This window comes from Canis aureus, chromosome 19, assembly GCF_053574225.1.
Source record: "Canis aureus isolate CA01 chromosome 19, VMU_Caureus_v.1.0, whole genome shotgun sequence".
NCBI lineage: Eukaryota > Metazoa > Chordata > Mammalia > Carnivora > Canidae > Canis > Canis aureus.
This window is the reverse complement of record NC_135629.1, coordinates 33,180,097-33,200,207: the sequence shown is the minus strand read 5'-3', so window position 1 is coordinate 33,200,207 and position 20,111 is coordinate 33,180,097. Positions and strand designations below refer to the sequence as shown.

The 20,111-nt window shown below is 50.4% G+C and overlaps 1 protein-coding gene across 3 annotated transcripts in view; it reads right to left on the bottom strand.

Moving 5' to 3' along the window:
- Positions 1-729: 729 nt before the first annotated feature.
- Positions 730-20,111, bottom strand: part of FAM107A (family with sequence similarity 107 member A) — a 52,728-nt gene continuing 33,346 nt past the window's right edge. For 2 of the 3 annotated variants that reach the window (XM_077858346.1, XM_077858347.1), the window contains 3 exons: positions 5,638-5,812; positions 3,775-3,931; positions 730-3,294 (listed from right to left, as the gene is read on the bottom strand). In XM_077858346.1, the coding sequence (XP_077714472.1) occupies positions 3,187-3,294; positions 3,775-3,931; positions 5,638-5,812 (440 nt within the window). In that variant the 3' untranslated portion in view covers positions 730-3,186. Of the gene's footprint in view, positions 3,295-3,774; positions 3,932-5,637; positions 5,813-12,924; positions 13,110-20,111 lie in introns of those variants that run through there. The other variant, XM_077858348.1, reaches the window with a different exon arrangement.

Sequence of the window (20,111 nt, the reverse complement as noted above, 5' to 3'; positions counted from 1 at the left end):
AGTGGAGGAGAAGGCAGAGGGGAGGAGGGGGGAGGTTAAGAGGGAGCTGGACAGGCAGGGCCTTCCAGGTGGCAGGAGGGATGCTCCCGGAGGCCAAGGGAGGGCTCTGTGCAGAGGAGTAGCAAGACCAGCCTTAGATTTTAACAAGCTCATTTTGGCCGCACTCTTGAGAGTAGGCTGTAGGCGCCAGGGCAGAAGCCGGGAGCCCAGTTAGGAGGAGGCCACTGCAGTAATCCAAACACGTCCTGCTTCCCACTGTGCCTCCAGCACACAGCATGCTTCCTGCACAGGGTGGGCACTCGGCGAATCCCTACTGAATGATGTGTGAATTAAAGATGCCCGAATACCAGTTCTCAGGCCGGTGCGTGGGCTATGTGGAGAAGATACAGAAAAACAGATCTCAGGCATCGCTGCCAGGGATCCTAGTCCAAAGGGTTTCTTTTTTCAAAAAATAATTAACTATTTTAAAGATTTGTTTATTTATTTGAGAGAGAGACAGAGGATGTGCATGCGTGTGTGAGTACACTCCATCCCACAACCCTGAGATCATGACCTGAGCTGAAATCAAGAGTTGGATGCTTAACCAACTAAGCCACCCAGGAGCCCCTCCATTTGATGTCTAATGGGAAGGAAGAATCTGGATTTTCAGTATAGTCTGCTGGTCATTCTAGGCATGGGGGCTGGTATTCAGAAATACTTTGGGTGCAAGTAACAGAGACTGACCAACAATGGCTTTAAACAAAGGGGATTTTCACTTTATTTACAAGAATTCTGAAGGAGTATGGCTGCCGGCATCAGCTTGGTCAAATGATGGTAGGGTAGGTCAGTGTCTGTGAGATTCTCTTGGCCTTTTTCTCATTGTAGCAAGGTGGCTGTTGGGGCTCCAGGCATCACATCCTCAATCAAGGCAGGAAGAATGGAGGGGCAGAGAGGTGTTACCCATGTCTGCCTCTTTTATCAGAAAAGCATAAACTTTCCCAGAAGCCCCTGTAAGACTGCCTCTTAAATTGCACTGGCCATACCTGGTCACTTGTCACCCCAAGCTGCAAAGGAAGCTGGAACAGTGGGAATTGGGATTTACAACCTCTACAGTGGGAGGCAACTGGAATGAAGGGGCTGGGACCGACCATGGGGAATGTACATGGGTGGCTGCCATGGTTCCACTAGACCATGTGGGGTTTCATCCCCATGGCTTGCCTTCTCCATGGAGCACCTCTGGGGGCCACTGAGTGAAGTCTCAAGCATTCTCTCTGAGGGGCCTACTCCGTCCTAGATGCTGTCTTGCTTCTCTTCATATGTCTGAACACCACACAGACTGCTGGGGAGACTTCTTTGGGGAAATGGTGGTCTTTATTTGGGGATTGTGCTTTAGCATTGCTCTCACCTGGCAGACATCTAAAATAGCATCACCACGTTCTCATTAAGACACGTTCAAGGGCATTTTAGAGCCTCACTTACATTTATACACACACACACACAAGCACACAGCATGTCTATTTACACAATGGCTGGCACCCACGCATGAAAAGAGCAACATCTTTGGTCATCCTCAAACCACTCAGGAGTGAAGACCAGGATGACCCCTTTCCTCCTGAACGTCCCACTTTTGGTCCAAGAATAAAATAGCATTCCAGTGGCAGCTTTGTCCCCCCGCAGTTTTGAGGGGTGAAAGGAAATGCTTTTCTAGTACTGTCCTATCACCTTAAATGATAGGTTTGCAAAGTCAGAGGTGGGGATTTTATTCTTCATGGGGAGTGGGGAGGGCGGACACAACCAGCCTGGTTTATTCTCTGAATCTTTAACAATGGGATAGAAGCAAAATGTTGCAACACTTGGTCTCCTGTGGGGAGGGATTTTTGAGGAAGAGTAAGTGAATTCACTGGAGCTGGCTCAGGTAGTAGAAACAGAGTAGGGAGTTGGAGCAGGGGATGGAAATGCGGACTCAGAGGAGCCAGTCTGTAAGGGTAGCAGTGGGGTCTTCAGACCAGTGTTCATATTTCCAGAAACCCACTGGAAATCACTCTATATTTGTTCTCCGTAGGCTTTAGGAAAAGGTAAAACAAAACAAAACAAAAATTCCTTTTGGCTAGAGTTACATCAGAACAGTGTGGTAAGAAAATGCAGATTGGCAATGATATACCTCTCCAGTGTCAATGACAATTATGCAACCGATATATAATTTGCTCGGCAACTCTCTTCCAAGGTCTGGGGCCCTGGAAGGGGGTGGATTATGGAGAGCCCCTGGGGCTGCAGAGGCAGGGCACCCCCAGGGCAGAGATTCATGGCAGTTAGTTAGGGGGCAGAGGTGGCTTCAGGGATCATGTTTCCACTATTTACCATGTGTGGCTGCTTACAGTGTGGGCCTCAGACCAGCAGCCCAGGAGCTGGTTAGGAATGCGAACTCTCAGCCCCCACCCCAGATCGACTGAATCAGAAGCTGTACTGTAACAAGATCCCCAGTGATTCGCAGGCACAATAAAGTTTGAGAAGCACTGTTCTAGACTTCTGGGAGCAGGAAGGCTGCAGCCCTGGTTAGATGCCCTTACAAGGCCCAGACAGGGAGGCTTTAGAGAGGAGAAAGCGAAAGCATGGTGTAGGGGAAGCTGTCCTCGGTGGTGGTCTTGCAATCTGGCAGGAGGGAGCCCCAAGGCTGCCCGGTGGGCCGCCCCGCCCTTCCTCACCAGGGCAGCTGCACTTGAACCAGATTGCCCTCAGCTGGCTTTCAAGCTGACCTGCAGCACTTAGCTGCCCCACACCTGGCTGCAGGTAAACCACAGTCAGGGAAGTTTTCTGAGAGCAGGGCCCATGAGGCACGGGCAAAACGGAGGGCTAGTTGGGCCAAAGAGGTGCCTTTCTTTCCTTCCCAATTCTGCCAGAAAAATCTCAGCGGAGCTCAGAAGCCCCTTCAGGGAGAGGTGCCTTGGGAATGTTTTCTGAGCAGCAGCTTCCTTTTGGAGAAGCGGTGAATGCTCAGAAGGAAGAAGCTGGGAGCTTTGGGGCCCCCAGCTTCTTGGTGGGTGGGAAGGGGGGTCCAAGCCTGCTGGGGCATTTCACAAGAGTAAGCATGAACATCACAGATGGCCCGAGACTGGGGACCCAGGGCTGCTGGATACAGAAGGGCTGGAGGAGGGTGTGATGGCCTGGGAGGGGGGCGGTTTCGTGGACCAGAGCTTCCCCCACCTGGCCCTACAGGGCTCTCTCTTCACTGGTTATCGTGGTGATTCTCCGCAGGTTTTCCCTAACTTTGATAAATTCGGGGGCATGGTCCTCTTCCTTTTCTGGTGGATTTTCCAGCTAAAGGAGAGAAGAAGTAGAGGTGTAAAGTGGGTGTGGCTCGGGGGAATTCCTATTCCCCAAACCACAGTGTTTGGACCAAGGATCCTCTCTGGGGAAACAGAACCAGGGATCAGCTTTGCCACCAGCCTTGGTAGCTGGGGTGACCAGGCAGGAGACTAAGTTTTTGCTGTGAAGCCTGGTGCAAATCACTTGCCTCACCTGGGCCTCCGGTTCTTCATCTCTAAAATGGGAACGCTGCCTGGCTCGCAGACACATAGTGAGAATGAGATCAGGATCAGCGTGCAATCGACTGGGCTGATAAGGGAACCCAGGGTCAGGGAGGGAAAGCCACTGGTTCAGTCACACGGAGTGAGTGGCAGAGTGAGGACCTGAGCCCGTGGTGGACTGCTGGTTTAGGCCTCATTTTGCTTCATCTCCTCCCTCTTGCCAGCTGCGACCACAGGCAGGGCTCCTCCCTGGGCCAGGCTCCGCACCCACCTGGTTCAGCCTCTGCTGCCGTCTCAGCAGCTCCTGCTCAAAGGGGCACTGCAGCCTCTTGGCTTCTAGCTCTTCCTTCTTCTTCTTGATGAGCTGGTTCCGCCTGCGGTGCTCCAGGACACGCTGCAGCTCCGGCTTGCTGTCCACGCCCAGGCCCCTGGGTGGAGGGAGCCGTCAGGTGACCCCAACTCTCCCCTTGCCCCGCCCAGTCTCAGGGCTGCACCCTGTAGTGACACCTACCTATACCATCCTGTCAGTACAACCCTCCTGGCAGCCCTGGGACGTGGTCCCATTCCTGTCCTGTTATCCGGAGATGGGAAATGAGGCTCCTAGGACTTAAGACACCAGTCCAGGTCACAGCTATGAAGGGGCTCAGCGAGCATGAGCACCCAGGCCCGTCTGACTGCAGAGGCCAGGTTCTGTGTTATTTCTGGTTACGTTCCCTGGATAAGTTTCTAAAGGTGGAATTGCTTTGTCAGGCTCTTTTTAAGGGTTTGGATATATATTTCCATCTGCCCCCTAGGAAAGGTTACCTAATTTATACTCTGTCATCAGTGTACAAGAGCATCTACTCCTCCCCACCATCACCATGCAGTCTTTTTATATTTTAGGATCTGGTGGGCAAGAAATAATACCTGGTTTTCATTTCTGTTTCTCTGATTATTAGTTACATGAACAACAGCCTTTGAGATGTGTACCAGACATTTGCATTTCTTTTTTTTTTTTTTTTGCATTTCTTTTGTAAACTGACTATACCCGCCTTTGTTCATTTTCTTCCTTATGGATTTATAAGTGATATGTATATTTTTTTGGTCTGTTTTGTATTGTAAATATAAATATAAATATGATTTGTCTTTTAGGCTTTTTTTTTTCTATCCTGGGAGTATTTTTTTTACATTAAAAGGGATGACTCTAAAAAACATTCGGAGAAAATACACATGATATATATATACTAAGCAAGGAAAAAAGAACCCACTGTGGATACAAAATGACACCTGCTGGAAGGTCTTGCACAGAGCTGAAAATACGAGAATCCTAGCCTACGCCAACTCCAGAATGTGCCAGTAGAGGGAGCTGCGGAGGCGCCACGGCCTTCGGCCTGGTGCCAGCCAGCTGGGAGGTATTTCCCAGGCCTCCCCCACCTTCCTTCATTTGCTGAATTCCAGCCCTGCCATCTCAAGCCTGCTCTTTCACTGCACCCCTGCTCCACTCATGCCCCCTCTGTGATTCCTGCTTGAGACCCTTCCCTGACCAGCACATCTCCTCTGGCCAACCTCAAAATCCATGCTGCAAACACCCTGAGCTACTTGTGTTTCCAGCCTATTTGCATATGCTCTTCCCTTTGCTGGGAACATACTTGCTTCCCCCCCGCCGATGCCCACCTCCTAGTCTGGCTGACTCTTGCCCATCCTTCAGGTGTTAGCTGTTAGGGATCCTCTCCTCCGTGAGGTCACCTTGGACTACTCCTAGGTGCCTCCTCTGAGGTTCCAGGCCCATTTATGCCCTCATCATACTGCATGGTTATGCATCCATCCCCACTCTCGGGGCTGGAACTGGGTCCTGTTCCTTCTTGTATGCCAGGTCTGGATGCAGTGCCTGGCACATAGTAGGTGCTTAGTAACTGTTTGTGGAGGACAGGCATGAGTGGGTAGCTGGGAAGAAGGGCAGGGCTTTTGGGGGACCACTGGGGACTGGACTTTCACAGTTTCTGTGGGTGACTATGTGGGGTACACTCAGCCCTCTTCAGCCTCCAGGAGACCCAGCATGACCATCAGGCCTGCCTTCCACAAGAGGCACCTCCGCAAGCCGCAGCAGGCCTGAGGAGATGGTTGCCGGGCTGAGGCAACTGAGCTCTGTTCCTACCTTCTGTGGTTCATGAGTAGCTCTCTGTGGAGCTCCTGGTGACTCCGGGAGGCCTTCACAGGGTTCAGCAGCTTCTTGGGCTTGATGAGCTCTGGGTTCCACTCTCTGTACTCAGGCCGGGCCATCAGGCTCCCGATGTCCGCTCGCTCTCTCTGGATCTCAGAGTACATCGAGGCTGTAGAGGCAGGAGGCAGGGGAGGGGTTGGTCAGAGCAGGATCTACAATCTAACCCCTCCTAGGGGAGCCCCACAGCTGAAGGGTTTCTTTCTTTGTTTCTTTGTTTCTGTCTTTCTTTCTTTCTTTCTTTCTCTCTCTCTTTCTTTCTTTTTGTTTGAGAGATTTTGTTTGAGAGAGGAGACAGAGACAGAGCATGAGTAGGGGCAGAGGCAGAGGGAGAAGCAGACTCCTCGCTGAGCAAGGAGCCCGATGTGGGGCTCAATCCCATGAGTCAGATCATGACCTGAACCAAAGGCAGACACTTAACCGACTGAGCCCCAGCTGAAGGGTTTCGATGTTAGATGGACTCTGGTCATCTGCCACTGTACAGCCCTGGGCAGACTCCCTCACCTTCTGAGCCTTGATCTCCTCATTTGTGAGATGGAAATAATCAGACCTGGGTACAGGATTGTTGTAAGGATTGGAAGTGCTGTTTATAAAGTGGGGTGTGAAGGTGAAATGATACTGGGTTACAAAGTATGGGTTGACATGTGCCTATGTTTTTGGCCTGACTTTGGAGAAAACAATATCCCATAAAAAGAATCATGTTTGAGTTTCTGTTTTTCAGTGAGCTTTAATCAGAAAAAGATTTTTTAAAAAGAGCAGTATGCATTTGTTAAATTTGGATGAGTGTAGTGATCAAAAGGAAGTATCACCCCGTATTGTCCAGTTTCCCTCTCCATAATTCCAAATTCTCTGTGGAAGCGTCAAGTTTTTCAGTTTCTCCAGATCAAAGAGGAGAGTATGAAATCCCAGGATGGCTATGTCTCTAATTACAAAGGGATGGTTGTCATCTTTAATGTGGATATCTGGCTTCTTGATGGTCTTACTTTCACCACAGAAGCTTGAAATTTGTCAGTTTACTTGAAATTCAGGCAGAAGGGCTCCCTCCTCTGCAAGCTGGCTCTGTATCCTTGCAATGCCCCGAAGTAAGTGTCTGTATGTGTGCATGCAGACGTGTGTGTGCGTGTGTGTGAGTGAGACAGACAGAAAGGAAGACTTCTTAAGAAAAAGTCTCCAGGGGATGACACAGCCTGCCCATCAGCTTCTTACAGTAATTAAAGTGAAAATTAAGGCATTGGGTCTGCTCCTTCATGAATCCTGCTTTTCTAAGGTTGAGCATCTACCATATGCCAAGTACTGACATAAACAGGGGTTCTCCAAGTAAACTGGATAGGGATGGTGGTCTGTGCAAAAACCTGGAGGTAGGTAATAGCTCAGTGGGGTTGGAAAATACAGGAGGAGGGGGGTTGGTAGAGTGTAAATTGCAAGGTGACCTGTCAGGGAATGTAGGCATCGAAGGGGAGATTATGTTTTACAAATTGTGGCTCACCACACACGTTTGGCATTTCTATTGCAGGGTGCTGTTTGGAGGATTAAGTGAGATCACATATGTAAAGGTGCTGTGTAAACTGGAAAAAAGTGTTAATTATTACAAGATATTTTGGAAGTAGCCAGATGAAGTGTCAGAGCATAAAAACACATCTGCTAATTTTTTCCCCTTGAATTCACATTCTCAGAACTGTTTCTAAAATGAGAATTCTAATTTCCTTTCTTCTCTTTCTTCATAAGGCTGTTTTCAGGTTCTATCCTTCCCAACTCTTGGCCTGGTTTTTAAAGATTGTGGTAGTATTTGATAGTTAAAAATGGGCACTTAACAAAATAAACAGTTGGCTATATCGGCTCCTTCATCTTTTAAAGATGTGGATATTTCCTTTTTTTTTTTTTTTTTAAGTAAATTCTACACCCAGTGTGGGCTTGAGCTCACAACCCCCAAGATCAAGAGTTGCTTGCCCTACCGACTGACCAGCCAGGGGCCCCTGAAAAATGTGGATATTTTCTTAGTCTGTGGGCTTGTCTGGGAGCCAATGCACTAGAATACCCTGATTCAGACTGGAGCTTGAAGAATTTTTTTCCCCTTTTGATGTCCATTCCCATGATCATGTCCCACCAATCCTTTATCTGAGCGGCTTTTGGCTGTTCTCTTTCCTTCCTGTGTCCTCAGCTCTCATCCTATCCAGCCCATTATCACACCACACTTAAGTAACTATTGTAGCTCCTTGGCTATTCATCCTGCTTGAAGTTCCTTTGTGTCCCAAACCTTCCAGAACTTCATAATTTTCATCAGTTACATTGTCTTTGAAATAGCTAACTGTATTGGATGTTACCAAAGCCATAAGGCAGGAAACCACAAGTTGTATAACTTTAGGAAAGGCGAAGACAGAATTAATTTGCTTAAGATATCACTATATACCCAGAATTCCCAAGTGGTTTAACAGAAAAACATTTGGAACTAGCGAGAGAATTCAATAATGTGGCCAGATACTAAGTAAGCACACAAAACGAAGAGCTCCTGTGTAACAGGAATAACCATTGGGAAAGTACACAATACAATCATTCATTCATTCTACAATATGTTTTGAGTTCCTGCAATTTGCCAGGTTTTGTGGTAGATGCTGGACACAGAGGGTGAATGAAGCAAACAAGGTTCCTGCTCTTGCATTGCTGACAAATGATTGCAAATTGCCCGGAACCCACTGAAGGAACCAGGGGGCTGGGATAGAGACTAACAGGAGGACCCACTTTCCCGCCAGGTGCACTTTGCGGGGGGGGGGGGGGGGGGGGGGGGGGGGTCTCTCGGAGGAGGTGACATTTCAGATCTGGGGATTGAGGAGAAGGAGGGAGCCTGGAGCAGAGGCAAGGAACAGCATGTTGTGACTCATGTACCTTGAACAAGCTTGGTCTGTTCAAGGAACAAAAAAGCATAGTGTGTCTGGAGTGGTGTGCGTGAGTGACAGGGAGAGTGTTTGGTGTGAGGGTGGACGGGTGGGTTCAAGCTGGGGAAAGATCGCGTCTCATTCGATTTTTAAAAAGGTCATTCTCCCTGGTGTGTGTGTGGGGAAAAAACTGTCAGCAGGTTTTGGGAAATTTTTATCTGACTTTGGTTTCTTTTACTTCCACTGGGCACTCTCACTGGCTCTCCCTCCTGTTAAATTCCAGAGGAAAATCATCTGATTGGCCAGGCTGAGAATCTTCACCCCACTGGTCACCAGCTAATTCCTGGGCCGGCTGCCCCCCAGGGGCCAGACCCCACCACCGCAGCAGCAGGACCCTTCCGGCTGAGTCCTGCTCGGAAGAGGGGCCCTGTATGTTGTAGTCAGTCCTGCACCCAGGTCCAACCGGTGACCAGCTCCGGTTGCAGGCCTTTAATTTATTTTGTAAATGAAATCAGCATTTAGTCATGGGCGATGTTGTCTTCCTGAGGCTAGGGTGGTGTGGTGGTTCAGGCAGGGATTCTGAAGGATGGGGCTGGTTCTTCAGACCAAAACTGCAGCCTGGGAAAACCGCTGCCTTGGCCAGTTAGTGTGCCCAGCTCCAGGACTGACACTTGTGAGATCTGTGGGCACACGGGTGGGGGCCCTCCAGGGCTTAGAGAGCCCCTGAGCCAGACTCCCTGCCCTTTACTTTAATTAAGAGAGGCCCCTCCACGTAGAAGAGCCTCACATAGGTGCTGAAACAACGGAGACTGCTCAACAAAGCCCAGATGCTGGGCTGAGAAAATCCAGGCTGCCCTGGGGGTCGGGTGGGCCTCCTGAGCCGAGGTGGGATCTGACCCCAGGGCTGCTCTGGCCAGGTCTCCCAGGCAGCTGGGGCATCCTGAGAGATCAGAGACTGTCAGGGAAGTGGCCGTGATGGGGCAAAGTGTTAGGTCGCCTCCGAAAAGACAAAGGTCAATGCCCAAAGGAAGAGCTGGCAGAGAAGAGGAACAGGCCGGTGGAGGAGAAAGCTAAAAGGCTAGAGGATATGCTTCACTGGTTGCCAGAGAAATGCAGAACAGAGCTTAGGTGTGTAGACGTTGGAGTCTTGAGGACCTGGATGGGAATGTTGACTCTGCCCCCTCCTAGCCTCGGGCAAGTTTACCTCTCCCCTGCAGCGGGAGTCCACAAACTAAGCCTTTGGACCAAATTCCACTGCTTTGGAACACGGCCATGCCCACGCATTACTCACTGTCTATATGGTTGCTTTCCACTAGAACAGCAGAGGGGAGAAGGTGCGACAGCTGCTCTTGTTCAGCACCCTTCTTCATGAGGTTGTTGCAAGATAAATGAGGGGATACCTGCTTGGTGCTTGGTAAGTGCCTAGCACAGAGTTGAGGACTCAATAAATGCTACCCATCTGGGCAGCCAAATACAGCAAGGCAGGCTGTGCACTGCACAACTCTAGGGCCTCACTCCTGTAAATTAAACTGAGTGGAGCCCCTAGAATTGCAGTGTGGCCACCCCATTAGCTGCTATTAACAATTAGTACCAATAAATCCCAGTCTTAGTCTTGGATGGAGCATTCTTATCCTCTTTAAAAACTGCACTGATTTAATCAGTGGCTCTTAGTCCTGGCTGTGTATTGCCATCACCAGAGGAAGTTTTAAAAAAATACCAATGCCTGAGTGGCACCCCAAGAATTCTGATGTGACTGGCCTGGGGAGGCAGCCTGGCCTTTGGGATTTTAAAAAGCTCCCCAAGTGATTCCAATAGTCAGGCAGCTTTGTAAACCATGGAGTTAAAAAGAAAAAAAAAAATCTTCTTTGCTTTGGCCTGAGTGATTTCAGCTGACTGATTGGCCTGGTAGGTGGACAGGTTGGGTTAAGGTCATAGTTTTTAGCCACTGTGTGACCTTGGTTGGGTCTTCATCTCTAGGACCCTCCTCTGTAAAATCATGATGCTGTGAGGACAGGATGAGCTGGGCAGGGGAAGGTGCAGCCAGTAGGTGACAGCTAAATGGAGTGTCTTGCATGACTGGACAAGTAATTCTTGCTTATCTGCAGACTGTGGGACTGACTTCATCTTTGGGGGCAGAGTAGGATGGGTAGTAATAGGTCAGGGGAGAGACTGGGAGCTTCTCCCTTGGTTCTTCCCTGTTTCTGCTGAGAACCCTAAAGGTCCCACAGCTCCTCCCCAGGGGCTCTGCAGACTGCAGCCCCAGGCTAGGCAAGGCTTAGCTGGGCTCACTGACTGCTCCCAGGGTGAGCTCACCAGCCGCTGGGGTGAGTGTGGCTAATGATAGGGTGGTAGCTTTGAAATAAACAATGGTACCCACCCTGGCCGCAGGAGAGCAGTGAGGAGAGACTGAAGGGAAGTGGCGGTGGTGGGGACCCAGGTCTCAGTTTACCCTAAGAAGAGCTGTAGGATCCCAGATGTCTAAGGCCTTAATGTCCCCTTCATCTGCCTCTCTGCCCTGGAGGTTCTGGTTCTGTCTTTGATGGCATCAGTTACAACAAATGACACATGAGCCAGTAAAGCAGCATGGTTAAGGCAAATGGAGGAGACAGACTGGGTTTGAATCATGGTGGGTTACTCCTTACCAGCTGTGTGACCTTGGGCAAATAGCTTAACCTCTCTGAGCCTCTGTTCAATGCGGACAGTGGCCGAGGCAATGCCTACTCATGGGACTGTTTCGAGGGTGAAATGATGTAATGTGCAGGACGTGGTTAGTCCAGCCTAGCAGAGTGATGCTCACAAAAGGCAGATTTTCCTCCTTTCCTAAGGGGACCCTCAGCCCTTGGTGAAGGCTCACTCACCTGCATCTGGATCTCACAATTGCCCAGGGAGGCTGTCGGGGTATTGTTTTATTATGCCTCATTGTAGATGAGAAAACTGAGGCTTTTGGCTTGGCCCGTGGAGAACTCCTAGCCCAAATGAAATCCAGGCTCACCGGGGGAGGCCCAGCCCAATCAGACCAGCCCTAGCCGCTTTGGGCTTGAGCCAGAATCTATAGGCCTGTCTGCCCAGGGGCTGGTCTTTGCTTAGGAGGAGACCAGCTGGTGGCCTTCCCTCTGTGCTCTCCTTCCCTGCACCCTTGTTCCTCATTACCATTCAAGCTGTGGGTTCTGAGCACAAGTGGGACCTTCTTGGTTCAACATTTCAAGAGGTGGAAAGGTAGTGGACAAGAGAGGCTTTTAAAATAACTACTGGCAAAGGAGAGAGAGGCATTCGATGAAAATGATGAGTGTGACCACTGGATTTTCCAGCCCCTTCTGGCTTTTTCCCACCCAGTGGGGAAAGTGCCCTTTTCTGTTTCCCTGACCAGAGACCAAAGAACAGTATTTATGGTGGCCGCTGCCTAGAATCAGAGCTCCTTGTGCATTTGGATGCAATCTCCCCGACCCATGAGAAAATGGTTCAAAAGTCCTAAACATTTTGCCTTGGGTCCACTGTGACCTCCTAATTTGTGATGAGAAGGTCTGGGTGGGCATTCAGGGTTTTGAATCAATTCCATAGCAGAGTCCAGAGCTGGACACCGAAAGTCCTTGGCAAGGCTGGTGCAGAGTGTGGTGCAAGGGACAAGTGTCAGCAGACCAGATATTCCCACTAGCCCACCAGGGTGTGATGCCAGCCATTCCACTTGGAATATGCCTCCAGGGGAACAATCCCAGCAGGTACTTATCACCCGCTGAGCTAAGAACCACTCGGGATCCAAGCCCCTGGAGACACAGCTATTGGGGCAGCTCACAGCCGGGGAAACCAGCCAGCTTTGGCAGCAGTTGCAGGAAACGACATACCAAACACCCTGGTTTCTAGCTCCATCTCAGACTTGCCTCTGCTGCAAGGTGCTAGAGCCAAATTCTCCAGGCAGTTACCATGTTCACACGCACGTGTGCCACACACTGTGCTGAGCCCCTCAGAGCTGTAGCTTGGAAAACTCTCACCACGGATGGAGGAGGTGGGTAGAGAGGCTCTGAGAGGTCATCTGATTTCCCCAGATCACACAGCCAGTAAGGGAAGGCGCCAGAATCCAAGCTGGGAGCTATGTGTGATGCCAAGACCCCTGTTCTGTCCCTTGCGCCCTGCAGCCCTCCGCCTGTCACCTGTCTGATACCGAGGAGGATGAACCCCTGTTCTGGGTGATGATGGGCTTGGGGGTGGGGGACGGAGCCAGGGCCCCGGGCTCTAACAGCTCGGCTCCCCAGCCAGCCAGCCTGCCTGCCCCGGGCTGGCCCCGGGCCCTCCTTCCCGCACCTCCTCCCGCACAGCACCTGGCCCCGCCGCCAGGGAAACGGAAGAGAAATGGTCTTACTTCTTGGATGCGTCTTCGGGAAGGGAACTCGGGGAGCAGCGGTGGCAGGTCCCTCGCTCCGCTGGGAAGTCCCAGACTAGCGGGAAGGGCCGCCTCTGCAGGGCGGGTCCTAAACCCCCGGGGCCGCAGGCGGGTGCCAGCCACCGGGGCGGCTCTGCATTCCTGTTTATTCTGGTATCAATAAAAAGGAACTGTTGCCATAGTAACAGATATTTCACTTGGTGCGCGGCCACTTCCACAATGCGGAACACCGCGTCCAAGCCACACGCTCGAGCGGCACAAATAAATACCTATTTCGTCAGCCTGGGGAGGAGTGAGCGCCGGGCTCCGGCATTTCCCGCGCTTCCGACCGGCGGGTCAGGGTCAGCGGAGAGCGGGGAGCCCCACCTGCCCCCCACCTGCCCGCCCACCTGCCCGCCCAGGGAGCCTGGCCGCCAGCGGGAGGGGCCCGAGCCACACGGCCAGGCCCCCCAGACACCCTGTCATTCTGTACCCTCAACCTTGAATGAGTGGCATCATTGAGAGGGTGAGGAAGCGGGAAGCTGATGGGCTCCGGGCCCTCTGGGTCCCCGAGTCAGCCCAGCCGGGCTCCCCGCCAGCCCGGGCAGCAGCCCAGCGCCCCTGCGCCGTCATCCCCGGGTTTGTCAGGTGGTCGCGGGATAAGAGAGTGACACAGGGTTAGTGAAGGCAGGGGGCCGCGCTCAGCAGCCAGGACGTTTCCTTCGGGGACAAGCGAACCGGCTGGGACAGGGCCCAGCGAGGACGCGGCGCCTGGCGCTCCACAGACCCCGGCTCAGCGTGTGACCGAGGGTCCTGGCGTCTGGGACACCTGTGGACGCCGAAGACCGCCTGGTGCCTGGTGCTCCCGGTGCTGGGAGCGTTCTCCGCAGTTCAGAACCGGTGTTCACGCGAACGTTTGGGCAGGTTTTCTGGTTTGATCATCCTCCTTAATCCTCTAGCCAGGAAGCTGGCACCTGCCGCTTAAACGGGTTTCTCTTCCCACCGACCCGGTGAAGGGTGTGGCTGCCTCGAAGGCCATGAAGCCCAGGACGTGTATCAACCCTGAACAGGGGCATTAAAAGGGCAACGTGCGCCCTCTTCGGCCCGTGTTATCTTACGTGACATTTGTTGAGTACCTACTGCGTTCCTGGCACTGTTCCAAGAGCTGGAGCTATGGTGTAAACGATAGGTTTGGGCTCGGGTAACTGACATTCCCGGGGGTGGGCGTGGGGTAGTCAGACAAAAAATAAGGAGACAAACCAGAGACTTGGACCTCTGATGAATGCAGGACTAAAGTAAGAACAGGGGAGGAGAAGGGAGGGGCCGACTCAGGAAGGGTGGATGCCCGGGTGGTGACCTTTGAGGGAGGCCTGGGTGGTAAGAAGGAATCAGCAACATGTTCCCATATGAGAGCATTCCAGGGAGTGGGAAGAGCCAGTGGAAAGGCCCCAGGGTCGGAGTGAGTTTGATACGGTGGAAGAAGGCCAGCGGGGCCGGAGTGCTGGCATGAGGGGGAGGTGGGGCGTGGGACCTGATCAGGGAGGCAAGGGACAAGTTGTGCATGGCCTTGGAGCCTTGACCAAGCTGGCCATTCTGGAACCACTTAAACTTAGGGGGTCATAAGTTCTTGGGTATCAAACAATTTTCTAGAAACAACAGGTGTTCCTTTTCATTCCTTCTTCCTAAATTCTGCTTCTCTTGAAGTCCTTTGAATGGTATCCTCCCCAGGCTTCCTGTCCTGCTGTGGCTTAATTTCACTAAATTCTAGTGGTGGAAGACTGCCACTAAATTCCCGTCAAGCTTCTCTTTGTTGCCGTATATTGTCTTGCTGTGCAAATGGCTCTTCTGGGCATTTCCCAGGGCGCACAGTGGCTTATCTGAACCAGTCCGGGTGCCCTGTGGCAGTGGGGGAATAGGAGGGATCCTGGGGAACTGACAGCTTCTGTATGCCACCCGCAGAAGACAGAACCCCCTAATCCCGCTTACTCCAGAGGAGCAGACTCAGTCCCCATGCCAGTAATGACCTTCATTTCCACTTTGTATTTTCTTTATTGGAGGACTCTGATAGCAGCCCAGAGCAATGGAGAGCCGAAGAGAGTTGGGCAGGCATCCACCCAAGGTTGGGCGCCATGTTCCCCAGGCAGTTGGGAATCCTTATACCTCTTCCATTAAAGCTCTTCTCACAGCCCAACCTGTGTACACACTCATCAAGCTCACCCACCAGGCTGTCAGGCTGAGGGCTGGGGCCTCACTTTATCTCAGTATCCTGTCCCAGTACCAAGGTGCTCAATATGATTGTTGACTTGTAGATACCAAAGACATTGACACGCCTGTGCTTGTTATAGTACCATCTTGCTGTGTGTGTGACTGTTTATGAGATCAATAGTTAACATCTTCCAAGCCATACCTCATCAGTAAGAAATAAAACTATACCTCATAATGGGATCCAGGTCGATAGTGTGTCTATTTATTCACCTAAAAAGATGTCTGGTCTGGTACATGTCTGGTGAAAAATCAAACTGCAAAATCACATATAATGTGATTCCTCCCCTCCCTTTTTTTTCAAGATACAAAAGTTAGTACTTACAGTTGATAGAGGACCAATCTGGAGGTCTATACACTGGACTGTTAAAAGTGGTCAGTTTTAGATCAATGTATCTTAAATGTCATTACTAGCCATCATTTGTTAAATAAGTGTTAAGATGGAATTACAATGGGCCGTGCTCCTGGATTACTGTATTAGAATTTATGAGGGGGAGGGGCCCACAAATCTGGATTTTTAGCACAGCCCCCTGGAGATTTGTTTGTATCTGGGATTTTGAGAACCACTATTTTACAGCATAAAATTACAGGCCTTTCTCCTTAGTCACAATATTTCTGTAATGTTTGTGGTTTAAAAGCAAAACAAAACCAGGCATACATCGTTTTTTGCTCTTGGAAAACAATAAAGATTAAAAATATGAGAAATAGCAACCTTTTCTAACCGATGATAGTTATGATTCACATCTGGTTCAGTCATGTCCATTTTGCATATTGGAAAAAAGAGGCCTTCTGGGCAAAATGAGCCTTTCAGGAGTTTACTCCAGGTTATGGCCAAATTCAAACCTAGTTGCTGCCTCCTGCCTTGGGCAGTGGAGCTTTCCCAGGAGGCCTTCCCATTCCCTAAAGGAAGGACTCTGGAATGCCAGGGGTGGGAGATCAGATTTTTTGCTCAGCCCCAGAAGAACTATGGGGGAACCCAGAGGTAGAGCACACCCCTCCCACACTTCCTTGTCGTCCCTTTGAAGTCTGTTTTTCCTGGGAATTTAGAGGAGCCCAAAGGAGGGGGGGTTAGTGAAGACCCGGAGAGGCAGTCAGGAGTGGGAGCTGGGGGATTTTCCTGCATCTGTAGTGGGCTGGGGCTGCAGTTTGCATTAAAAACAAAACAAAACAACCTCCAAAAATATCTTTCCTTTCATTTTTGCTACCCTTTCTCCAAGCTCACAGGCGCCTAGAGCAGCTTATCTGGGTGCACAAACATCAGACAAGAAGTTCCCATGGCAACTCAAAACTTCCTCCTCGGCCCTGTACTCAGTCTAAATCTCCAGGGTCCTTTTTCAAGGCCTCAATGAGGTTTCTGAGAAGCCACCCACAAAACAACCTCAGGATCCAACCTCCTCCCCACCCCCAACATGCTCAGTTGAAAGGACATGGGTGGGGGGAGAAACTGTATTGGCAGAAAAACTTGTCATGGGATCTGTGGAGAGATTATAAAAGGAATGAGAGTTGCCTTTACAACAAATTTGAACCGGGAAGAATTTGCCCGGTGGAGGGATTTCAAGTGTGCAAACAGGAAAGTACCAGTGGGGAGTGGGGAAGAACTAAGTTTTGTTTCAGAAAGCTGGCTCTCCACTCAGCTGCGGTTGGGCATGGTGAATTTCGTCTCTTAGTTGCAGAGGGGCCCTGGGCTGCCCCCCATCCCCAGCACATTTTAACTCACTCGTAGCCAGTAGCCAGGCGAAAGAGGGACAGTGGAGCTAGGGATAGGGAGGGGAGTGTGTGTGTGTGTGTGTGTGTGTGTGTGTGTGTGTAGGGAAAGAGAATGAGGAACCTGGGCAGACCAGAGCTTGTCAAGCGAATCAAACTTCCATGATTGCTGGCAATGGGATTGGCAGATGTAGCAAATAAAAATGTACAGGCTGAGTTTAATTTGAATTTCAGATAAGCAACAATGAGTTTTTAGTATAAGCATATCCATAGAGTAGTTGGGCTATACTTACACTAAAATATTTTGTGGGTGTATTTGAGGTTCAAGTTTAACTGGGTGTCCTTCAAATTTTATCTGGCAACTGTGCCTGGCAGGCAGGGACGGAGGTGATGGCTGTCCCTCTGGCTACAGGGGAGAAGCACAGTTACTGATGTCTACAGGCACCTGGAGTGCTGTTCCTCTGTCCCTGCTGCCGAGAGATGCCTCCCTCCCTGCCGAACCGACCTGAGCTCCAGGTAGGATGAGGGTGCGAACCTCAGGTGGGCCTTTACAACAGCGCTGCGTAGCTTACCAGGTATGGCCAAGTGTGAGTTATTCCCAAAGGTAACCCACCCTTCCAGCTCAGTGGTTAAGAGCGTGGACTGTGGTGTCAATGGAGATACCATTCCTCGCCCTACTGGTGGACGGCTAGGTGACCTTCAAGTCCTCATTTCCTCATTCTGATATGGGGCAGACATTCTTTTGAGGAAGAAAAGAGACACAGCACAAAGGGATGCCTTTCACATTACCTGTCACAGAGTGTGGGCTCCAGAGTGGTAGATGTTATTTTGATAACCCATTTCAAAGCAATATAAATTTTCCTCCACGTGAAAAAAGTGCGATTAAAGATTAGAGTTGATACAGCCCCAGTGATGTAAAACAAACACAACCACACATACAAGCTCTGAACAGCAAAGACTATGGATAGGAGACACCCCCAATGTTACCAGCAGTTGCTTATGGTTAGTGGGATTGTGGGTAAGGCTTCCCCTTCTTTATTCTCGATTTCCCAAAATATTCACGGTGAACATACAATACTTTAATATTAAAAAGTTATTTAAAAATAATTTTTGATGAAAAATTTTCTAGAAGTATTGTCTTACTTTGTACATGACTTGAGAATACTGTAAATGAAGATGGATGGCTACCATCTTGGGTTTGACTCCATAACCTCATCCTTGGAAGCTTCTAAAGGAGGAGGGCTCTTGCCTCTTCACTAAATGGACCAGTTGGATCCCTGACTCTTCTTGCTTTCCATGTGTGAGACAAGCAGACTAGTGCTTCTAGAGGCCCTGGATTTAAAACTCAGCTCTACCCCTGATGGGATGTGTGACTTTAGACAAGTCATGTTATCTTCCCAGCCTAAATATTCTCATGTGTAAAATAAGGGTTAATACTACTTCCCTCCTTGAGAGGGGACATATCTGTTATGAGTACATCCACATGCCTCGCATGGGGTAGTGCATAATAGTGGTTAATAAATACTAGTTGAAGGAATAAATGAATTACATTGATGAGATGACAGATGTACAGCATTTGGCAAAGTGAGTGGCAATAAGTGATCAATATTATTTGCCATTATTATTACTAGCTTCAGGAGATGTGCAGACTTTGGCATAGATGGGCCTTAGTCTGCATGTGTTTTCTACCTCATTGTGGGATAGAAGCATTGTCTTAGCAGGAGCCTGGGCAAGCAAGCTCAGCAGTGACCTTGTAGGGTTCTTGAGACTGAATGAGCTAGCAGTGCCTAGCACAAAGTAAATGCTCCCAGAGGGGACATTTGGGGGTCCCAAACTCCTTGCTCCCTCCCTGGCTTGTAGCTCTTAGTGGTACAGCATGTGGCCCCTGGAAAGACTCTGATCTGTCTGCTATTCTGAATAGGTTGCCAGTGAAAAATGAAAAATGTTGCCTTTTGAATGAGGCTCATGGCTGCAGCTCCAGGTTAGAGGGAACACAGGGTCTTCAGATTAGATAGCCCCCCCCCCCCACCTTTGTGAGAAGATAGGAACTGGGTGGGAACACTTAGGAGGATTGCCTTGTGGGAAATCACTGGAGCTGGGATTTGAAATCGGATTCATCTAATTATGGAGCTGCTCCCTTTCTGCCTGCCCCAGCGCAGCCAGATTCAAGACCCTCCCCCAGGAAGGCGCCGGCAATCCTCAAGTCTTGGCCAGTTCTCGCTTTTGGACTTAAGAGAACAGTTGTTTCAATGTTCCAAAGCAGTAGCCCTGCATGGGGATCTCCCCAGGGCAGAGCCAGACTAAGTCCAGAGGTAGTCTCAGAACTGAGGTCCTGAGGTCGTGCTGGTGGAGGTGGGGAGTGGCTGGGGGTCGGGGGGAGGGTTGGCAGGGCAGGCACCCCTGGGGCAGATGTGCAGACAGTGACTCCCCTCTGCAGGCTGGACCACTGGGTCAGGTGGGCTCCTTGCCCGCGGCAGGCTGGCAGATAATGAGCCCTGGTGAGCCCGAGTCCCCTGTGACACTTTCTAATCCCGTAGCACCCCGACTGGCAGGGTCCACGCTGGCCAGAGGCAGAGTTTCACCTTCCCCAAACTTCTCTTTCCAAGCATAAAGTCTGGAGGGGAAACTCCCCAAATGCTTACTGCGGGCATTCCTTTTCTTCTTTCTACATCTCTGGTATTCCAAATTATTTTTACACCGACTAAAGACCATGTTTGTCTCGTTTTCCAAGTTAAAAAAAAAAAAAAAATCTCATTGTCCAGAGCAGAAAAGTGGTAAGAGCTTACCGCAAATAAGTAAACAAAAAGACAGAGAAGGGAGAAAAAAAAAAAAAAAAACAACAGTGTTATCCAACTCTCACCCTTGAAAATTAAGCATTGTGTGTTTCCTTCTAAATCTTTTTCTCTTTACCTGCGCATGGATAGCTCTCTCCCTGCAGCTCGCTCTCCCGCCTCCCGGCTGCTGATGCAACCCCAGGCGGGCCATCCCCCCCTGCCCCACTGCGCCCGGCCCCGCAGGGTTACCCGTTTCCCACCCTCCTTACAAGCGCCTTCGTGGGCTTCAGACCCCGCCAGGGGATGGAACCTGCAGGGCTTTCATAGTTAGGACACCGAGTGGGTGCCTATGTGTGTGTGTTGGGGGGGGGGGGCGCGCACTTGCACCCTGGAATAAAGCAATATAAGGGTGGGTCCCCCCCAAAAAGAATGTAGGAGGGAAAGAAG